General features: G+C 37.6%; 2 protein-coding genes across 4 annotated transcripts; one reads left to right on the top strand and one right to left on the bottom strand.

The window, feature by feature from the left end:
* Window positions 1-89: 89 nt before the first annotated feature.
* Window positions 90-4656, bottom strand: LOC106155900 (sodium/calcium exchanger regulatory protein 1). Its single transcript, XM_013530930.3, has 4 exons — window positions 4486-4656; window positions 2714-2886; window positions 825-923; window positions 90-431 (listed from the first exon to the last, which is right to left on the bottom strand). Exons 1-4 carry the CDS (start codon window positions 4553-4555, stop codon window positions 381-383), a joined length of 393 nt encoding a protein of 130 aa, XP_013386384.1. The 5' UTR covers window positions 4556-4656; the 3' UTR covers window positions 90-380.
* A 2076-nt stretch (window positions 4657-6732) lies between these two features.
* Window positions 6733-17104, top strand: LOC106155899 (structure-specific endonuclease subunit slx1). Of its 3 annotated transcripts, none has more exons than XM_013530927.3 (6): window positions 6733-6959; window positions 7214-7265; window positions 7539-7931; window positions 8257-8460; window positions 9205-9306; window positions 12583-17104. In XM_013530927.3, exons 1-5 carry the CDS (start codon window positions 6766-6768, stop codon window positions 9259-9261), a joined length of 900 nt encoding a protein of 299 aa, XP_013386381.1. In that variant the 5' UTR covers window positions 6733-6765; the 3' UTR covers window positions 9262-9306; window positions 12583-17104. The 3 variants fall into 3 exon arrangements, with proteins under 3 accessions (XP_013386381.1, XP_013386382.1, XP_086856243.1); XM_013530928.3 differs by having other exon boundaries at window positions 6734-6959; window positions 9208-9306; XM_087000117.1 differs by having other exon boundaries at window positions 6830-6979.
* Window positions 17105-17943: the final 839 nt, after the last annotated feature.

Raw genomic sequence — 17943 nt, 5'->3', positions numbered from 1 at the left:
GTGAGAGTGAGAGTGAGAGAGAGAGAGAGACGGGATAAATGCATTGTGAAAAACAGATTTGTATAGAATACAACTAAAATCAACAAAAACAGAATACTGATAATTTTATTTCACATTGATCACGTTGAAAATTGAGCACTTTTCGCTGCGCTGGGCAGGGTGGAACCACAAACACATCCCACTGTTATACACCCACCAGTGGTTCATCTCGGCCAGCATCTCAGTGATACTTTCGGTAGTTGGTGTTTCCTCTTGACTCTGTTATCTTGTCTGGCTCTGGCTTGGCAAAGTTTATACGATTTTTCTTAAATATTTACAAATCCATATGAATTTATCTATTTATGTCATGGTTATTTCCCGCATACAGTCAGTTACTGTCTCTATTCACGCGCGTACGTCCTCGTGCAGGTTACGTCTTTGGCACTGACATACTGAAATGAATAATAACACTCTTTCGTTAGTTTCCAAGACGGTACTTTTTCCTTTTTAAAGAAGTTCCCGTTGCATTATTATGTATAATTTAAATGCCTGGTTTCAGCACACACTTTCTATATATCTTTGAAAATAAAACAAGCACTTGTTGCATTCGGTTCAAGTTTTTATTCTACATGCACAAGCATGAAATAGTTCAACACAATTCTGCCGATATAATCAAAGTAATACCTTTAATTCGTTGACGTCATGAATACCATTAATTTCTTTAATTCGCTATTTATTTCTATTCTGTATGAAAACTTTAATACCTAACATAAATTCTCACATAAATTCACCACCAAACACGATACAGATACGGAAATAACCCTCGACATAAAGCCATCACCTACCATGACCATATTCCCATCGATGATTTCCCTGGTAATGGTGGAATCGATGTCACCTTTCTGAGAATGGACAAGTTTATCCCCGTCCAGTGTCACAACACTCTGAAACACGTTGAAACATTAAGTAATCGATTCTGGCTCTCATGAAATTTCGATACGAAGAGAAAACATATACTCTATAAAACAGAGTTATCAATGCATGTTACTCAATGGAAATTGAGAGTCCGTATCATAAACCAGATAAGAGGCTGACTCAGAGAGGGGTATGTAGAAGAAAAGTCTACGGCAAGATAGCGGTACATGGTATGCCTGTATAATATTAATGGGAGCGACCTACAGAGACTCTGGGCAACGGCAAAGCATAATATTCTCGGCGGGCAACACGAGATGATCTATTGATGAAAAACGCATTTGTTTACTGATATTCTATAATGGTCAGAGAAACGCATTAATCTGGAGATGTAGACACCTGATCCAATTTAATTGGTTCTATTGAGCTAACTTCTCACTGATAATCCACATGTGTTTAAGCTGCCAAATATTGAAAAACTTTTCTATCAAATGAAATCGATATGTTTTACAACAACAATGTAATTATAAGCAATTATCTGGACAAAGTTTTCAAGACATAATTAACTTCTTCAGCCATCATGTAACGTTAGGTGAAAATCTGAAGCAGTTTGGACATAAAAAATTGAGACTTGTAGTAGAACAGTTTCCGCCGGGTGTGCGTTGAGTGACCGGTAAAAGAACGGCCAATTGCTTGCAAGGTGCTATCTAACACGCCGTGGGTAAACATGCCATTTGAATGGGTACTTTATCGACAGTAATATTCCCACGATAACAGCAATTCCCAGTGTCTTTAACCACAGAGTCATTATAAGCTAGGTCATTTTTGTAGCACATTTTTGAATACAGGATGACTGAAATATTCTTGAATTAACCAAGGTCTATAATTGAATGTCAAAAAGACATATTTAGACAGGGGTGGATCCAGGATTATTTGAGGGGGGGGGGGCAAAGCTGACCCCCCCCCCCCCTTGGCGTAGGTTTAGGCACCCGGTGAAGAATATTATGAAGTAAAAAAAATTACAAAGAATAGTATTTCAGGAATAACAGAACACCTGTCTTCGAGACAAATATTAAACTTGCACACAGTATCAAGATACTGGCGTTGGTTCTTATCACGTGCGGTGCCATCCCTGTCTAAAGGCCATCAACAAGTACGTAATCGATCTAAACAATGTACACGAGAGATTTGCCTGTTTTCATTGTTCTTAGAGTTCAAATACCATCTATTGTCGTAATTGTAGTGCTTCAGAAAATTTATTGAGAAAATTAACAGTTTTATCGTGATTTTTAAGCGATGCATCTATTAGACAGTAGTTGATTCGGCGCTAAAATGTGATTTTCAAATGAAGCCACAAGGGTAAATGGGGGTGTAACCCTGGGAGTTGCCTCCGTTATCACATAAAATGTATCTTAAACTTTGAATCCTGTGTTTGTCTCTTGCACTTAATGTATTGTTCACACAACTGCGGCAATGACAGCTGTTAATAATTAAACCCCAGACAGCCTTTTATCATAAATAAGGTTTCCATGATTAATTTATAAATTGTTCCCTGTACTAATTCGGGCCCACTGAACTTGTGTGTGCCCTACATCGTACGGTAGTCATGCAAATCACAGACGGTGCATCGAGGTTTACTTGCTGCCATATCTATAACTTTGAAATTTACTTTCCACCTTCTCCGACACTGACAATGAATCTATTTTGAAACGGTGATTTTATTTAATAGGAGACGACATCCCATGACACTATGTTGGATTTTTCTAACCTTATTTCAGCCTCTTTAGAATCACTTCTCTATCTCTTTTTTAAATAGGGATACCTTCACTTTCCTGCCGTCTGCAGTGGTTTCTTCAAACTCCTGTCCAAGAGTGAAAGTGATTTCTGTGTTTTTCACCGCACTTTTAGTTTTTATTGTGAACTTGTCGCCATCTCGCGAGATCTCCTGGCTGGGTTTTGCCGTTGCTCCGAGTTTTCGCATAACAGCCCCAACACCTGAAATAAAGAACAAATATACTTTAAAACTTCGATAAACGATTGAATTTGGTAGATTTTATGACGGATATTAGTCATACATAAAAAGCCCTAACTTTCGTCACAGAAAATGTATAACATTTGCCATGAGAAACAATTTCAAAACAAGTCTTTAAAGTTTGAACTTTTCTTGAAATATTGAGACAGAGTCAGTCTAGTCAAAATGGAGTTCCTTTTTCACGTAAATATCGGTATCTCGCCCTTTGAACTTGAGAAGTGCGCGTGTACCCTGTGTTGTATCAGTACGTCTGGATGCGATACCAACGGTAAAGTGCAACGTTCAGGTTGCCCATTAAGGATAAAAAAGGACATGGAATAAAACGTCTAATGTGCAAGTGTTAATGTAAGACACACGCAATGATAATTAACATAGAATTTTCGTCTCGGAAAATGAGCGCCTCATAACTAGTACGTTTGACTAGCTGAGTCTCTGGCTGCTGTGTAATCATCACGGCCTCGCAAGCATTACAGAGATCTTACTTAGAACTGGGAGGTTGAGTGCGGTCGACACGATAACCTCTTGGAGGGTTGTGACTGGGTTGCAGTACATAATGATATTCTATGATTCTGCTTCACTGATCTGACTGACGGCAACATCGTTCTTTCCAATACTGTCTGGGAGAAGGGGGTAATCCCAGGGCGTACTAGAAACGGCATGTCGGCGCATAGCCAGATAGTGCCTGCTTGCAGATTACAGGATTTGTGTAAATTCGGCTGTAAATTCACCAAGGACTTGCAGCTCAGCCTGGTAACTGAGGCACGATCACTTCACTCATTCACTGAACAGACTGAACAGCACTTATTGCATGATAATCCTAATTAATGCACTATATTCGTCATTTACGATCCTCATAACGCGATGCACTGACGATGCAACTTTTGGGGTATACTGGACGAGCTACTGTACACTGCACAAGACTTAAATGTTAAATACCCTGCCCACCGAACTGTTAATAATTAAAATACAGCAACTCAATAATACATCCAGTTACATACAAATTACAATCATTTAATACATTAAGTTCTGAAAAGTTTTTGTCATTCAAATCAAAGGCTACAAAATTGGACTTTGGCCTCTGCGTTTGTGCGGCCGTGTTTCAAAGCCTTGCAGTTTATATGTCTCATCAAGGTCTCCTGTAGATTATACAGGTCGTGGGAGCGAGTTTTAAGTATCAGAACGCTTCATCATTATAAACTCAAACTCTTTGTGGGGCTACTTATCATACTACAAAATATACATACGTATAACACATTCGTTTTGGATTGCATATAGGCCTACGTTTACAAATTTCAATCCAATGCAGAGTACACACATCAGGGGCGGATCCAGAGATATTTCCTGACAGTCTTCCAAATTATCTTTGTTGATCTGTTCTTCATTTTTGACCGTCTTCCGTCAGAAAAAATTAGATACCCGCCAATGTAAACTTGAAAATCTGACCGTCTTCCGGAAGACCCAGCCTGCACATTTAATTGTGATTTTACTTCAGCTCATAGCATTCTGAAAGACGCCCAGGTGTTTTATAGAATGAAATACGTCTCAAATAGATAAAAGCTCACCAACTGCCTTCATGTACTCCTCAAAATTCTTAGAATCTATGAGTTTCCATTTTCCTTCCAGTCCTGCCATCTCTAAGTGATCTCTGCGGTCTTGAAGGAGTTCTTCTGGTATATGAACGCTACACTGACCGTGTGGACTGATCACATGCGGCACGATGACCTTATTCTGCCGCGGACTCCGCCAGATCACAGGTGGCGCTCTCAATTATGTCATTAATCATTGCAACGTGTGTGTGTGTGTGTGTGTGTGTGTGTGTGTGTGTGTGTGTGTGAGAAGGACGGAGGGAGAGAGATTACGAACACTGCATGTTTATACCAACGATAATTTGCTTTCCTCATGGTTTGATGCCGTATAGATAATTTACTTGTCTACCAGATTTATTTTTCCTGTAAAACTGACCCAGAGGAGGGACCTGGAGCCCCCAGAAATGGCTCTCAAGGTCATTTAAACTTCTGCATTCAGTCTTTAATCTTTTTTGCAAGATTTTAAATCTAAATTTTGATGCACTGTTTGCAATAACTACAACATGGAAGAATTTAAAAGGCTGTCAAACATGAGAATGCAATTGCCGCAAAGCGAAGAAAAGCTCCTGGTAAAAAGTGACAAATACTGCCCAGACGACGTAAATCATATAATTTTCTCATAAACATGTTCCGACAAATAACATTAAAAAGAAAACATTTAGGGAAATTTTAATATGACTATACACTTGTAAAGCGTCTTGAATCAAATGAGTGCCTATAGAAATGCAATCTTTGGTTTTTTCCTTTTTAAAATCCCCTTCTTTTCGAAAGCAAAGACAGATTTAGCGTTCATAGCGGGATGTCAGATCATTTTAAAACACTTTAAGAATAGATAGTGTCTTAGCAATGGCTTTATGTCGTAACTGTAAGAACCCAATAACCTGTAAGGCGCATTTTATTCAAACCTCCCGGCGTGACACTACTGAGGTTTGCCTTTATTTATTTGAAATCAATCCCAATACCCACCGGTTTACGTTTATGAAATACACTCTTTCATATAAATCGTATTCTTTGATGAAAATTCATCTGTGTAGTCTTTTGATTATGATATAAGCTTAAACTTTTGAATTTCTACGCTACACTAGTGGTATTCCTGTTTGCAATTACAAAAAGACAAATTCAAGATGACGTCTGAGCTACCGGGTAGAAAGTCTTCACCCTGTATTACTGGCGCAACATATAAAATTGGGGGACGACATTTTGGATAGACCTAAAATAGGAAAGATAATAGAAGGATAATTTTAAGACATCTTTATGGCTGGTTATTTATATTTTATCTTCATCCTAGAATGTGGTGCTAATCAATTAATTTTCCTCCAAATAGATCAGTGCAAAGTTAAACTTAGAATAAAAAAATTAAAAAGAAAAAAATATATTTTGGACCGTTCCTGTACGGTTGTGACCTGACCGTCTTTGTTTTTCATCCTTTGAACCATTCTTCTTCTGTAGTTATATATAATTTCCCAAACAGCAAAAAGGGCAAGATCTTAATTTTTATCTCCCACAGCTCACCGGTAGGTTGGAGCTTCTTTTTATGGTATCTTTTAGATGCCTTATCCAAATTAAATATTTTGAACGTGGTAGACCTAAATTTCATAACATTTTCCTATAAGTTTTTTTTATTATTATCTATAGACGCACGGTTTTTGCACGTGCCTACTGAGAGCTTCAGCTTTAACAAGAGGCGATTAACGGAAACACTGCCAAACACCTTATAATTGTAGCTTAGAAGGATAATTTGTTTTTTAACAAAAATATATTACTCAAGTGATAGTTTGTTTCAAACAACAAACTTCGTGGTTTCTTCCTAAAAAGTAACGGGCTTTCAAAATTATCTAATGCATTTTCCAACCTTCCTTCTGAGATGTCCTTGAGGACAGCCATCACGAGCCGTTTGGGATGCCTCTCATCCTCTCATCGCGCTCTTAGTGCCCTCCCACCCAGGTCTCTTTGGTTCGTTTGATAATCCCCTTGAACTTGTGGAAAAGAAAAAAAAATCACAGAGCGAGATTGTGGGATGAATAAGAACACCACTGAACCTGAAGCAACCTCCTTAAATTATCGATCTTATCTTGCCCCCCCCCCTCAAAGGGTTATCAAAGGGACCTGTTTTGAAATCGAATGTTTAGATAGAACGAAAAACGGTAATGTTGTAATTTTACATGTCTACTGTCGCTATTACTAGAAGTAATATGCAAAAAATCCCATTTCTTACAACTCAGGTAAGCAGGTGGCAGTCACGTGACATGATTCAAAATGGCGGCGGGAGCATTGGATAAAGCCCACGAAATTGAAAATTTCTACGGTTGTTATTTATTGTACAGCTTAAACCCTAAATGTAAAGGGCGGACATACATAGGATTCACCGTTGACCCAAACCGTAGGATAAAGCAGCATAATGCTGGTAAACAAGCCGGCGGAGCCTGGAGAACAAGCGGGAGAGGGCCCTGGTAACACTCAGTTACACAGTGTACTAAATTATTATTAATTGCCCAACCTGTAGAGATTCTCTCATTCGTCAGTGAGGTGCACAGTCGCATTGATAAAAGCAAAGGGGTTTTATTAACAGAAACTTGAGGTCATCGATATTTTTTTCAGATTAATTTGATGATTACCTAATATTTGTTTTCATACCGTTTTTTTTTTAAATTTAATTTAATTATTAAAATAATCAATTATAATATTTAACATAATATTTTGACAGGGAGATGGTGCTGATAATCCATGGGTTCCCCAATGAAATATCTGCTTTAAGAGTAAGTATATTTATATCATAGGTATGTATCATATTAAACAGCAGTATACCCACTTTACAGGTATGAAAACATGTATATATACAGGGTACTAGTATATGTGCATTTTCTGGTAACTGAAGTTCAGAGATTACATTTAACTGTTGCATTTAATGTCATAAATGTATGATTAAATTTATAATGTAGGCACAAACATTATGTTTGAGAGTTCTACTTGCTATCTATAATTTTTTTCATTTTACAAAGCTCCCCACAATATTATATATTGTTTTCCAGTTTGAATGGGCCTGGCAGCATCCTGAAGTATCTCGCAGACTAAAGCATATTGTCAAGAGACGAAAAGCAGAACATGGATACAAGCACAAGTTCCGGATAGCATGTGAAATGCTGAGAGTTGGACCCTGGTGCCGTCTTCCTCTCACAATACGCTGGCTGAAACAAGAGTACACCTTGGACTTTCCTCCTGATTTAACTCCCCCAGTACATATGCCTATTGTGTATGGTCCGGTGAAAAGTGTGAAAGTCAAGAATAAGACTAAGGGCAAAAGGACAAAGACTACTGATACTGAGACTGAAAGAAGTGGTGATGATGACAGTGATGATTTTGCTCAGCTGTTACAACCCAGCAGCAAGCATCCTAGATGTGCAGTGTGTAGTGAAAGATTTGTGGTATTTATCATTTTATACATCATGCTGTGGATTTACCTGGTATACAGTCTTTTTTTTTTTTTCAGAATACTAAGTACAATATAGCTTGGGCTCCTATATTTGGTGATATTTTGGAATATGTCGTATAAAAATACATTTAGATCATTACATTTTTAATCACCAGTTTGCTTAAAAAGAGAATCAAATTAACTGGTAGAACTTTGCTCATGTTGAGCACTTCATTGGCATCACTTTTTTTTTATTTTCTCTTTCTGAAAGTAATTTTGGTGCAGTGGTTTTATACAGACCACAAAGCTCTTAAATGGTTTCCCACATTTCATTCAAGGGTGAAGATGACAGACTGAAGTGTATTCAACCAAACTGTGTCATGCAGGCACACACCATCTGCCTGGCCAAAGTATTCCTCCAGCAGGGGGCAGTAAAAGCCATGATACTCCCAGTGAATGGACAATGTCCAAAATGCCACCAAGATGTGCTGTGGGGAGACCTGGTGAGGTTAAAGAGGGGTTGCTACCAAAATATTGAAGAGGTAGGAGTAAAAACCATGATTTAATTGAGATGTGGGAAAGGGGGGGGGGGGGCATGCAAATTTATATGATGGAAAAAGCGCAGACCAGATCAAGACTTGCTTTAAAAAAAACAGACAGAAAAGGGGAAGATTTAATCTCTTTTTTTATTTTGTTTTCATTAGATATTTTAGGTATTGATAAGTGATTTCCAGTCTTTGAGCTTGTACTTGACAGTTATATGGGGACTGTTCAGAAAGAGTTTTGTTGACCTAAATAATCCACAGGGACTCTCAATGAATGCAATCAGGTAAACACGCCTCCTCTTGTTTCCAACATACCCATATAATAACCAGCTTCTCTGTATTCTACTCAGTGCCAGGAGAGGCGTCTTAGGCCCCATTCCCATAGATGTCATTGGTGTATGTGGATCAAGCCAAGTCAAAGGGGACTCTGGCATGTGTACTCCTAACATTGAGTATAATGCTGGTGATTATATGGATACATTAAAAACAAGAAGTGTTGTGTCATTCAGTTAAGCTGATTTACTCCTGGCGAAAGCCCTCTTAGAGTTTGGTCGTTCCACATAGACCAATGGTGTCTGTGGGAATTAGGCCTTAAACTGTTTATCTGATTACATTTAGTGAGAGTTAGTGCACACAAGCTAGGTCGACAAAACTCATTCTGAACAGTCCCATACTCTTTTTAAATTAAAATTTACATGTAGGTAGTACTAGGACCATGGGTTACAATCTTGGTTGTTTTAGCAGGCTGCCTCAGAAGAAAGTGAAGATCACTGGGCCAACCAACTCACTCAAGCATGAGAACAGTACCTAAATGGACAAATGTCAACTCGACTAGAAACATACGGTAAAGTGCCATGAATTTCGAACGGCTCTTGAATTTCGAACGATCTTAAAATCGGCCGTCTGGAGTTTTTTCTGGACCATGAATTTCGGCCAGTAAGCAATTTTGCGCGATCTTGATTTCGTGAATTTCGTACACCTTAAAATCGGCCACCGGGCTATTCTCACGCTTATAAAGATCTAACAGTCGGCAATGTTGCCCTAGCGTACCTTTACCTGAGTACTACGTGTGCGGCCCAAGGTGCAAGATAACGATCGGTACAGTTAGTTTAGGACGCTAAACAACATCGTCATATCCATTCATTCAGATAACAGGAGAATCTATTAAGAGTTGTACTGTCGGGCTGTTGTTTCTTTACCGCAGTATTCGGTGTGAGATAGCGATCGGTAGTTTTGCTGAGGCGCACAATAGCACTGTTAACAGTAGAGACTTCAGTAACAGAACAAAAGAGCAATATTAAGAGCTGCAATAAAGATTACCATTATTACTTTCTTGTCTCGCTCAGATCGTTCACGATCTCCCGCTGACGATCTTCCTCTAATGAAGTCCCTTGAAATGTACAAATGAAATGAAAAATGTTTTTAAAAATTATAAATTCCAATGGGGAGGGATGGAGGGTTTAAAACAATCGAGAACGATCTCCGGCTGACGATCTTCCGCAAACGAAAGCCACTGAACGAGTATGAGCTTTCTCGTTTCACTCGGATTGCGACGCTGACGATACGAAAATTGCGTTCTCGTCTCGCCCTTTGGCTTACGAATTCTCTTTAACAAATAGGAAAATTGCCTACTGGTCTCTCTCAGATTGCGAACGATCTCTCGCTGAAAATTTGAAATTTTCCTTTTTGTCAATCAGCTTTTTCAGTTGCCGTGCGTATGAAGGTCCGGAAGGTGTCCCCTTTCACAAATTGGCCTGTAGTTTGCTTAGTGTTTTGTACCGCATGAAGGTCACTCTTGTCACTGCTGCATACGGCGTGGAATGTGTATCTTAAAGTCCATAGAAACATTTTATTGTGTTTTGTAAGCTTTAGGAAGTAGTTTCGTCGTGACTGAATATCAGCGTACACTACAAAGTAGTACCAGTCATCTGTGACACATCATAAAAGCAAGTATGTCAAATTACTCTAAGAAAATTTCTTACAACCTCCACGGCTGTCCCGACAAGCCGAGACGTCATTAAAAAAAAGTCGCAAGCCGTCTAGCCGTCTTTGAAAATATAGGCTGTCCGGTGATGTCAGCGGCCGTCCAAATGACGGCTGGACGGTTCGCTGGGAAAAGCCTTGCTCATAAGGGTATATTTATTTAACTAGGGGCTTACTGACATCACCTAGCTTACATGCGGGTGCATGCCTCCCAAAATTTTATTAAAGGATAAAATTGTAATATATCTAAGTTTAATTGTTTGTAAATTTTGTAAAAATTGCCCATGCCACCCCGTTAGTTTGGAGGGTTAAGCTGGATCAAGTCCGTGTCAAAATTCTTTGAAACTTTGCAGGAAAAATCAATCTTCCTTTGTTTCTCTGGCTCCTTGTTTAGCCCGATGATCAGATTTATCTAGTGCCCCCAGGTCTGCTGGAGCAGCTCTTTGAAAATAACACACAGGTAGATTTTTATCTGAGATCTATATCGCGTTCGATACACTCAAGACAAAAGCTACCTGTGAGCTGAAGGGCACTTTACCCTCTAATTAAGAGATAAAGCAAGTTCCAGCTAGATGGACAATTAAGATCGGACTTCAGATGGTAACTAGTATTGTTTACCTCAGTTCTGTGAAAGCAAACGAGAAGGGTGTCAGAACAATGGTGCATATATAAATTATACAGAGAATTTGTACATTCAGGTGACGTTAACTTATAATCGAAGGGGATTTTCGATAATATTCCTTGAAAAGTACACTAGATTTATAGAGAATAATATCATGGTTGGCCAAAAAATTATATACGCACAGTGTATCCGTGCGTATGCCTGGTTACGCCCCTGTCGCAAACCAGCAAACCATATCCTGCTGACTACATGAAAATTGCCTTCTAGCATGGACAAAAAGTCCAAGCTTCTATGCTTGCTCGGATCGCTGACGATCTCTTGCTGACGAATATAGTAACGAAGTCCCTTGAACTAGTGTGGAAATTGGCTTATTGTCGCACTCAGATCGCTCACTATCTCCCATTGACGATCTTCCAGTCCCTTGAACGAATATAAAAACTGCCTTTTCGGTTTACTCTAGATTACCTATCTCTCGCGTTTGTTTGAAGATGGTTTCAATGACAAAACGTACACGCTTTTCAAATGCGCACATTGACGCAACTATGCACAAGGAAATCAGTTGCTGCTGCTGTTTAAGACTGGGTTGCCTGAGCGAAAAAAAAAAAAAAAAAAACGGCCCTGCAACCCCCCCCCCCCCCCCAAACCTAGTATATTTGATCGCAGACAACAATCAGCGGTCATCTTAGTCGCAGCGCACGCACGTAATACACAGTTCGGCTGCCGTGACGAAAGCTACCTATGCGCCGCACATACCGATCTGCGGTCGTAGTGGCCTCCCCGCACGGAGGAGAGGCCGTAGTGCCGAGGCCGGCTTCTGCAGGGAAGGCTACGTATGCGTCGGAGACACCGACCCGCGAACGGCGAGATGAGGACACATTCGCGCGTAAAGCTCCGCCCGACTTTAACGGTAAAGGCAACGAACCTGGTCGCGGCAAACACTTATCGCAAATGAAGGCTACCTGCACGTGCGCAATAGACACTGATCGGCTGTTGTCTCGGTTTCAGTGCACGGAAAGGAGCAACGGTAACACTAAGCTTCCATAGTAAAGGTTATCTGGCCGTGGCAGACGCTAATCGTCGGCCGTCTCTCCCTCCGTCCACTCCCGTTCTGAGCGCCAGGATCGTTTTTGAAAAACGACACTAGTTTGTGGCTGTAAGAATCGCTTTTGAAAAACAAAATTACTGATAACGATGCTGTTTTGCGGCCCTAGACAACAGTACCACTCTACCTATGGGCCATACACAGTGATCGGGTGAAAGTACGTGTATACCTTTGGTCGCAATTACCGACACTCACACATCATACATTATGGTAACTCTAAATAGATCGTCTGGAGAAGATAACAGAAGGCCTAGCGACGAACAGACAACTTCCGGTCAAAATTGACAGAATTCCATGAAATTCGAACTTTCGGAAGTTCTGAGCACCTCCATTTCATGAATTTCGGCCTGAACGATCTTTTCCCAAATTTAATTATTTTCTACTGTTCGAAATTCATGGCACATTACCGTACATCAGACATGATAACTCAACCAAACACATGCCAAATGTGATATCTTTACCAGTCAGTTGCTCAGATATGACTGGTTCACTAGGCACGTCAGCTCCTGCTGGTCTTAAGTTTGTCATCTAAAACCGACACTCTTGTTAAACAGACATATTATGTTGATATTAATGCTGGTCCAGATATAACTTAAGCATCATTTGCCAGTAGATTTTAAAGCTAACAGGTAATGGCTGGAAATGAAAATTATGAATACTGTGATAAATTTATTATCTGAATTTGTTTATAGACCTTTTTCCTCCATTTTTGGAGTAGTAATTTAAGCATTTTTTATGTTTTTCTATTCTGTGAAATAATGGCACTACCAATATTAATTTTTTATGTCATTTATTAAACCAAAACAAAACAAGAAGTGTTTCTTTTTATAAGTGTGTGTGTGTTTGTGCATGTATGTGTGTGTGTGAAACTACTAAGTTATAAGATTGAAGACTTAGACGAGTCTAAGAAAATTGCAAATAATTTAGTTAATGTTAGCTTTTTTGCATGTTAATATATGATTCGTCGTTGACAATCATCCCCTTTTTCCAATCACCTCGTTATTTTTTGTGTGAAAACTTCATACAAAAATGCCTTCAATGTTGTTAAGCCGAGGGTAATATTTTAAGCGTGCAATCAAATCCCCAAATGTGAAAGTGCAGAAAAATGCATTAGTTAACAAATTTGCGCTTTCTACAATACATCTTTCATGCATGCATAAGAACCAATCTGTTTCACATAAATTGGTATTTATTTTCTCTATCTTAATTTCCGTAACAAAACAAGAATTACAAAGAAAAGATATACAGCATTCCTTGGATTTTACATTTTTGACCAGATAAATTTCAAAAACAATAGTAAACATTTTCAAAAGCTAGTTCACATCCTTTATAAAATAGAACAGGCATGCCCGCACGCACTCAAATTCACACACACACACACACACATACTTGTCTATGTGTACCAACCGAGGACATCAGCACAACACCATACAACCGAGGACATCTTATTCCTTGGTTAAATCAAAATAAAAACATTCAATTTAGGGTAAAATCTATTCGAGTATGAATGTTATAAATTAATTTTTTATAAAAACTAATTTTTTGCTGACAAGAATTTTACATTCTAACCGAGGACACACACGGACACACACACGGACAGACACTACACATTACAACCGAGGACATGCATGCATCTACATGTAATAATGATTGTACTTTTAATGCAAAGCAAATTTTATATAGCGTTACTTTGCAGCAATTCACATTTTTATGAAATTCTTTCATATTTAAGGTAAATTCCAAAATAACACCAGAGGTGATGATTAAATGAACAGTTATACAATATTTAATGCTGGGCTTTGCCACTTTTTTAGAATTGAAGATTATGAGATAAAACATCAATTAATTAAGGAAAAGAAAGGATACTGATGAAATAAAATAAAAGACCAAAGAAATTCGTTTTCAAACATTTTATTTTCATAATGCTTATTTTCTATTTAGCACTCTTTTATTATCATGAATTTTATATTTTGATAACACAAAGTGTCGTCCATTGGATACAGACTTGCACAGTACACAATTTTACAATTGAGGACATCATGCCAGCAGCACCCAAAATTGTGCTTTCTTCCAATTTGATGCAATATTATATAATGCTTAACAGCATAATGATCATCAATTTTTTATAATAAAATATTAGTATCATGAATATTCAGAAAACGTGACTAGCAAAGGTTTTCAGGTTCATGGAACTCCAAAGTCATACTTTGAAAATGCTAAATGTATACAAGAGAGCACTGTACTGAAATGGGTTTCTTTCCATTTTTAACTTTTTTACATAAAATAATACAGTTTACTGCCATTTCACATGATCAACTAAGAAAATTGTTGAGATGGCAAAAATATCAATATAACAAGTTTAAATGTCCAATTTCCTCCATTCCGAACATTGTGAATGATTGAATCTGACAAACTACAATGATACGAGTTCATTTCCATTTTGTCACTTTTTTTACACAATACAAGATAACAGGTTTACCACCATTTTTATATAATCAACTAGCAATATTGTCAAGACGCAGAAATTGTCAAACAACCCATTTTACATATCTAGTAAATTCAATAATGAGACTGTTTACATGCCTGACAATCAAATCTGAGGAAAACCACTTATATACAAATAAAAGCTGAAGTCCCTCAAAACTCAACCAATCAATCTTATTTTTAAATTTGATTTGTATATAGATAACATTGATCACTCTTGTGAGTTTAATGACAACAGGCCTATCGGTTCTCCCTGAAATGTGCTTACAGTGTTACTAATATGCTTTTACTAATAATCATCAGTTCTGTGAGTTTCATGAAAACAGGCTTTAAGTTATTGGTTCTCCCTGAAATGTGCTTACAGTGTTACATATATGCTGAAAAAAAAAAAAAAAAAAACAAAACAAAAAAAAAAAAAAAAAAAAAAAAAAAAAAAAAAAAAAAAAAAAAAAAAAAACAGCATAAAATTTGAAAGAAAAGGGCCTGGTCTTGCTGATTTTCAATCTTGACCATTCTTTTACTAATAATCATCAGTTCTGTGAGTTTCATGAAAACAGGCTTATTGGTTCTCCTTGAAATATGTTAACAGTGTTGCATGTACACTGAAAAAAGGAGAAAAAAATGCAAAACTTTTGAAAATAATCACCCCATTTCCTCCATTTTGAGACACTGTATTACACAGTACATGATAACATGTTTACCGTCATATTTATATAATCAACTAGCAATGTTGTAAAGATGCAGAAAATTTCAGACAAACACTAACATATTTACATATCTAGTTAGTTCAATAACGAAACTGTCAACATGCCTGACAATCAAATCTGAGGAAAACCACTTATATACAAATAAAAGCTTAAGTCCCTCAAAACTCAACCAATCAATCTTATTTTTAAACTTGATTTGTATATAGATAACATTGATTACTCCTGTGAGTTTCATGAAAACAGGCTTATTGGTTCTCCCTGAAATGTGCTTACAGTGTTACTTATATGCTGAAAAAAAAACAGCATAACATTTGAAAGAAAAGGGCCTGGTCATGCTGATTTTCAATCTTGACCATTCTTTTACTTATAATCATCAGTTCTGTGAGTTTTATGAAAAGAGGCCTATTGGTTCTCCTTGAAATGTGTTTACAGTGTTACTTATATGCTTAAAAAAAAACAGCATAACATTTGAAAGAAAAGGGCCTGGTCATGCTGATTTTCAATCTTGACCATTCTTTTACTAATAATCATCAGTTCTGTGAGTTTCATGAAAACAGGCTTATTGGTTCTCCCTGAAATGTGCTTACAGTGTTACTTATATGCTGAAAAAAAAAACAGCATAACATTTGAAAGAAAAGGGCCTGGTCATGCTGATTTTCAATTTTGACCATTCTTTTACTAATAATCATCAGTTCTGTGAGTTTTATGAAAAGAGGCCTATTGGTTCTCCTTGAAATGTGTTTACAGTGTTGCATGTACAATGAAAAAAGGAGAAAAAATGCAATCAAATCTGAGGAAAACCACTTATATGTATCAAAACAAGGCACAACTTCCACAAAACTCAACCAATCAATCCTATTTTCAAACTTGATTTGTATATTGGTAACATTGATCACTCCTGTGAGTTTAATGACAACAGGCCTATCCGTTCTCCCTGAAATGTGCTTACAGTGTTACTTATATGCTGAAAATGGCAGAAAAAAAACAGCATAACTTTTGACAAAAAATGGCCCGGATATGCCGATTTTTGATCTTGACAACCCTTTTACTAATAATCATCAGTTCTGTGAGTTTCATGACAATAGACCTATTGCTTCTCCTTGAACTATGTTTACAGTGTTGCATGTATGCTGAAAAAAGCAAAAACAACAGCAAATTTTCTGAAAAAAAAAAGCAGCCCATTATGAAGATTTTCAAACTTGACCTGCGTTTAACTAATATTCATCAGTTCTGTGAGTTTCATGAAAATAGACCTATCGGTTCTCTTTAAAATGTTGCATCGCATATAATATTATGCTGAGAAAAGGGAAAAACAGCAACTTTGTAAAATTGGCCAGATCACACTGATTACGTTGATTGCAATTTATATAGCATTCCTTCTGGGAGAGATCGATCCATAGTTAGTACGATAGGATCTGGGAACGGTCCCTTAATCGTTTTTGCCGTGTGCATATCCGAACTGTAGGCCTATATATCAGGACGCGTAATTGTCGGGGCGTCTTTTTTTTTCTTTTTTTATTTCACAAAGCGGTTCTTGCAAATGCGGTGTTTATGAATATGTGTGCTCTGTGTTAGCGACATGGACCGACAGGGGCCCATCCAAAATATAATTTCACTTCAGTTGTTAGATTTAGTATTTATTCTAGCAGCCAGGTGTATAACAAACAGGTCAGATCTACAGGTGAAAAGAAGTGACTGTAGTTCGCAGAGCCATTATGTAATAATAAATGTTTCATAATGTCATAGCCTTCTTCAAACTGTCAGGGGTAGATTAATTCATAGTTAGCTAAGGGGCCCTTTACACTGGACGGCGTCCTTTCTGCGTCCTGTAGTACGGATCCATTTGAGAGTACAAAATTATAATACTCAACTTTCTGACAACTGACCAATCACCAAATATTCATTTTTTTCTACCAAAGCAATGCTTGTACCTCCTTTCTACGACCACAGTGATGCCAGTTTCTTGGTCGCACAAAGGACGCCGCCCCAGTGTAAAGGGGGTTTACGGACGATCCATTTACCCTTTTCATTTACTCTGAAGTATCGAATAAAAGAACTGATGGAATAAAAGTACTGGGTGGAAAAAATCTCAAAATTTAATAAAAGTACTGATGGAATAAAAGTACTGGGTGTAAAAAATCTCGAAATTTAATAAAAGTACTGGATGGAATAAAAGTACTGGGTGGAAAAAACCTTTGCACCACTCCCCCCCCCCAAAAAAAAAAAAATGAAATAAATAAATAAAAGTAAAGAAGAAGAAGAAGAGAAAGAAAAAAGCTAGCTATTGATCATTGTAAAAAAAAAAAAAATCACCAGGTAAAATTCACTCAGTATTATAATTTATCTTAATATATATATATATTTGCCATGAGTTAAATTTCATAATCGTCAGGGGCCGAAGACCCAGATATGTCGCACCTAAGCCGCCTCCGAGAGCCATACGGAGACGTTATTCATAGTAAATTTATTCTCAGATATAAGCTTCGTTTTGCATACCTGTAAACTCCTAAGGGTTTATCTTACATAGAAATGTGATTTAACATCGTTTAAATCATAAATCGGCATGAAATAATTGACGTTTG

This window comes from Lingula anatina, chromosome 1 (genome assembly GCF_051362555.1).
Source record: "Lingula anatina isolate TDL-2025a chromosome 1, LinAna3.0, whole genome shotgun sequence".
In the NCBI taxonomy this organism is placed as follows: Eukaryota; Metazoa; Brachiopoda; class Lingulata; order Lingulida; family Lingulidae; genus Lingula; species Lingula anatina.
Note: the sequence above shows the minus strand (reverse complement) of the source record. Positions and strands in the feature narration are given on the sequence as shown.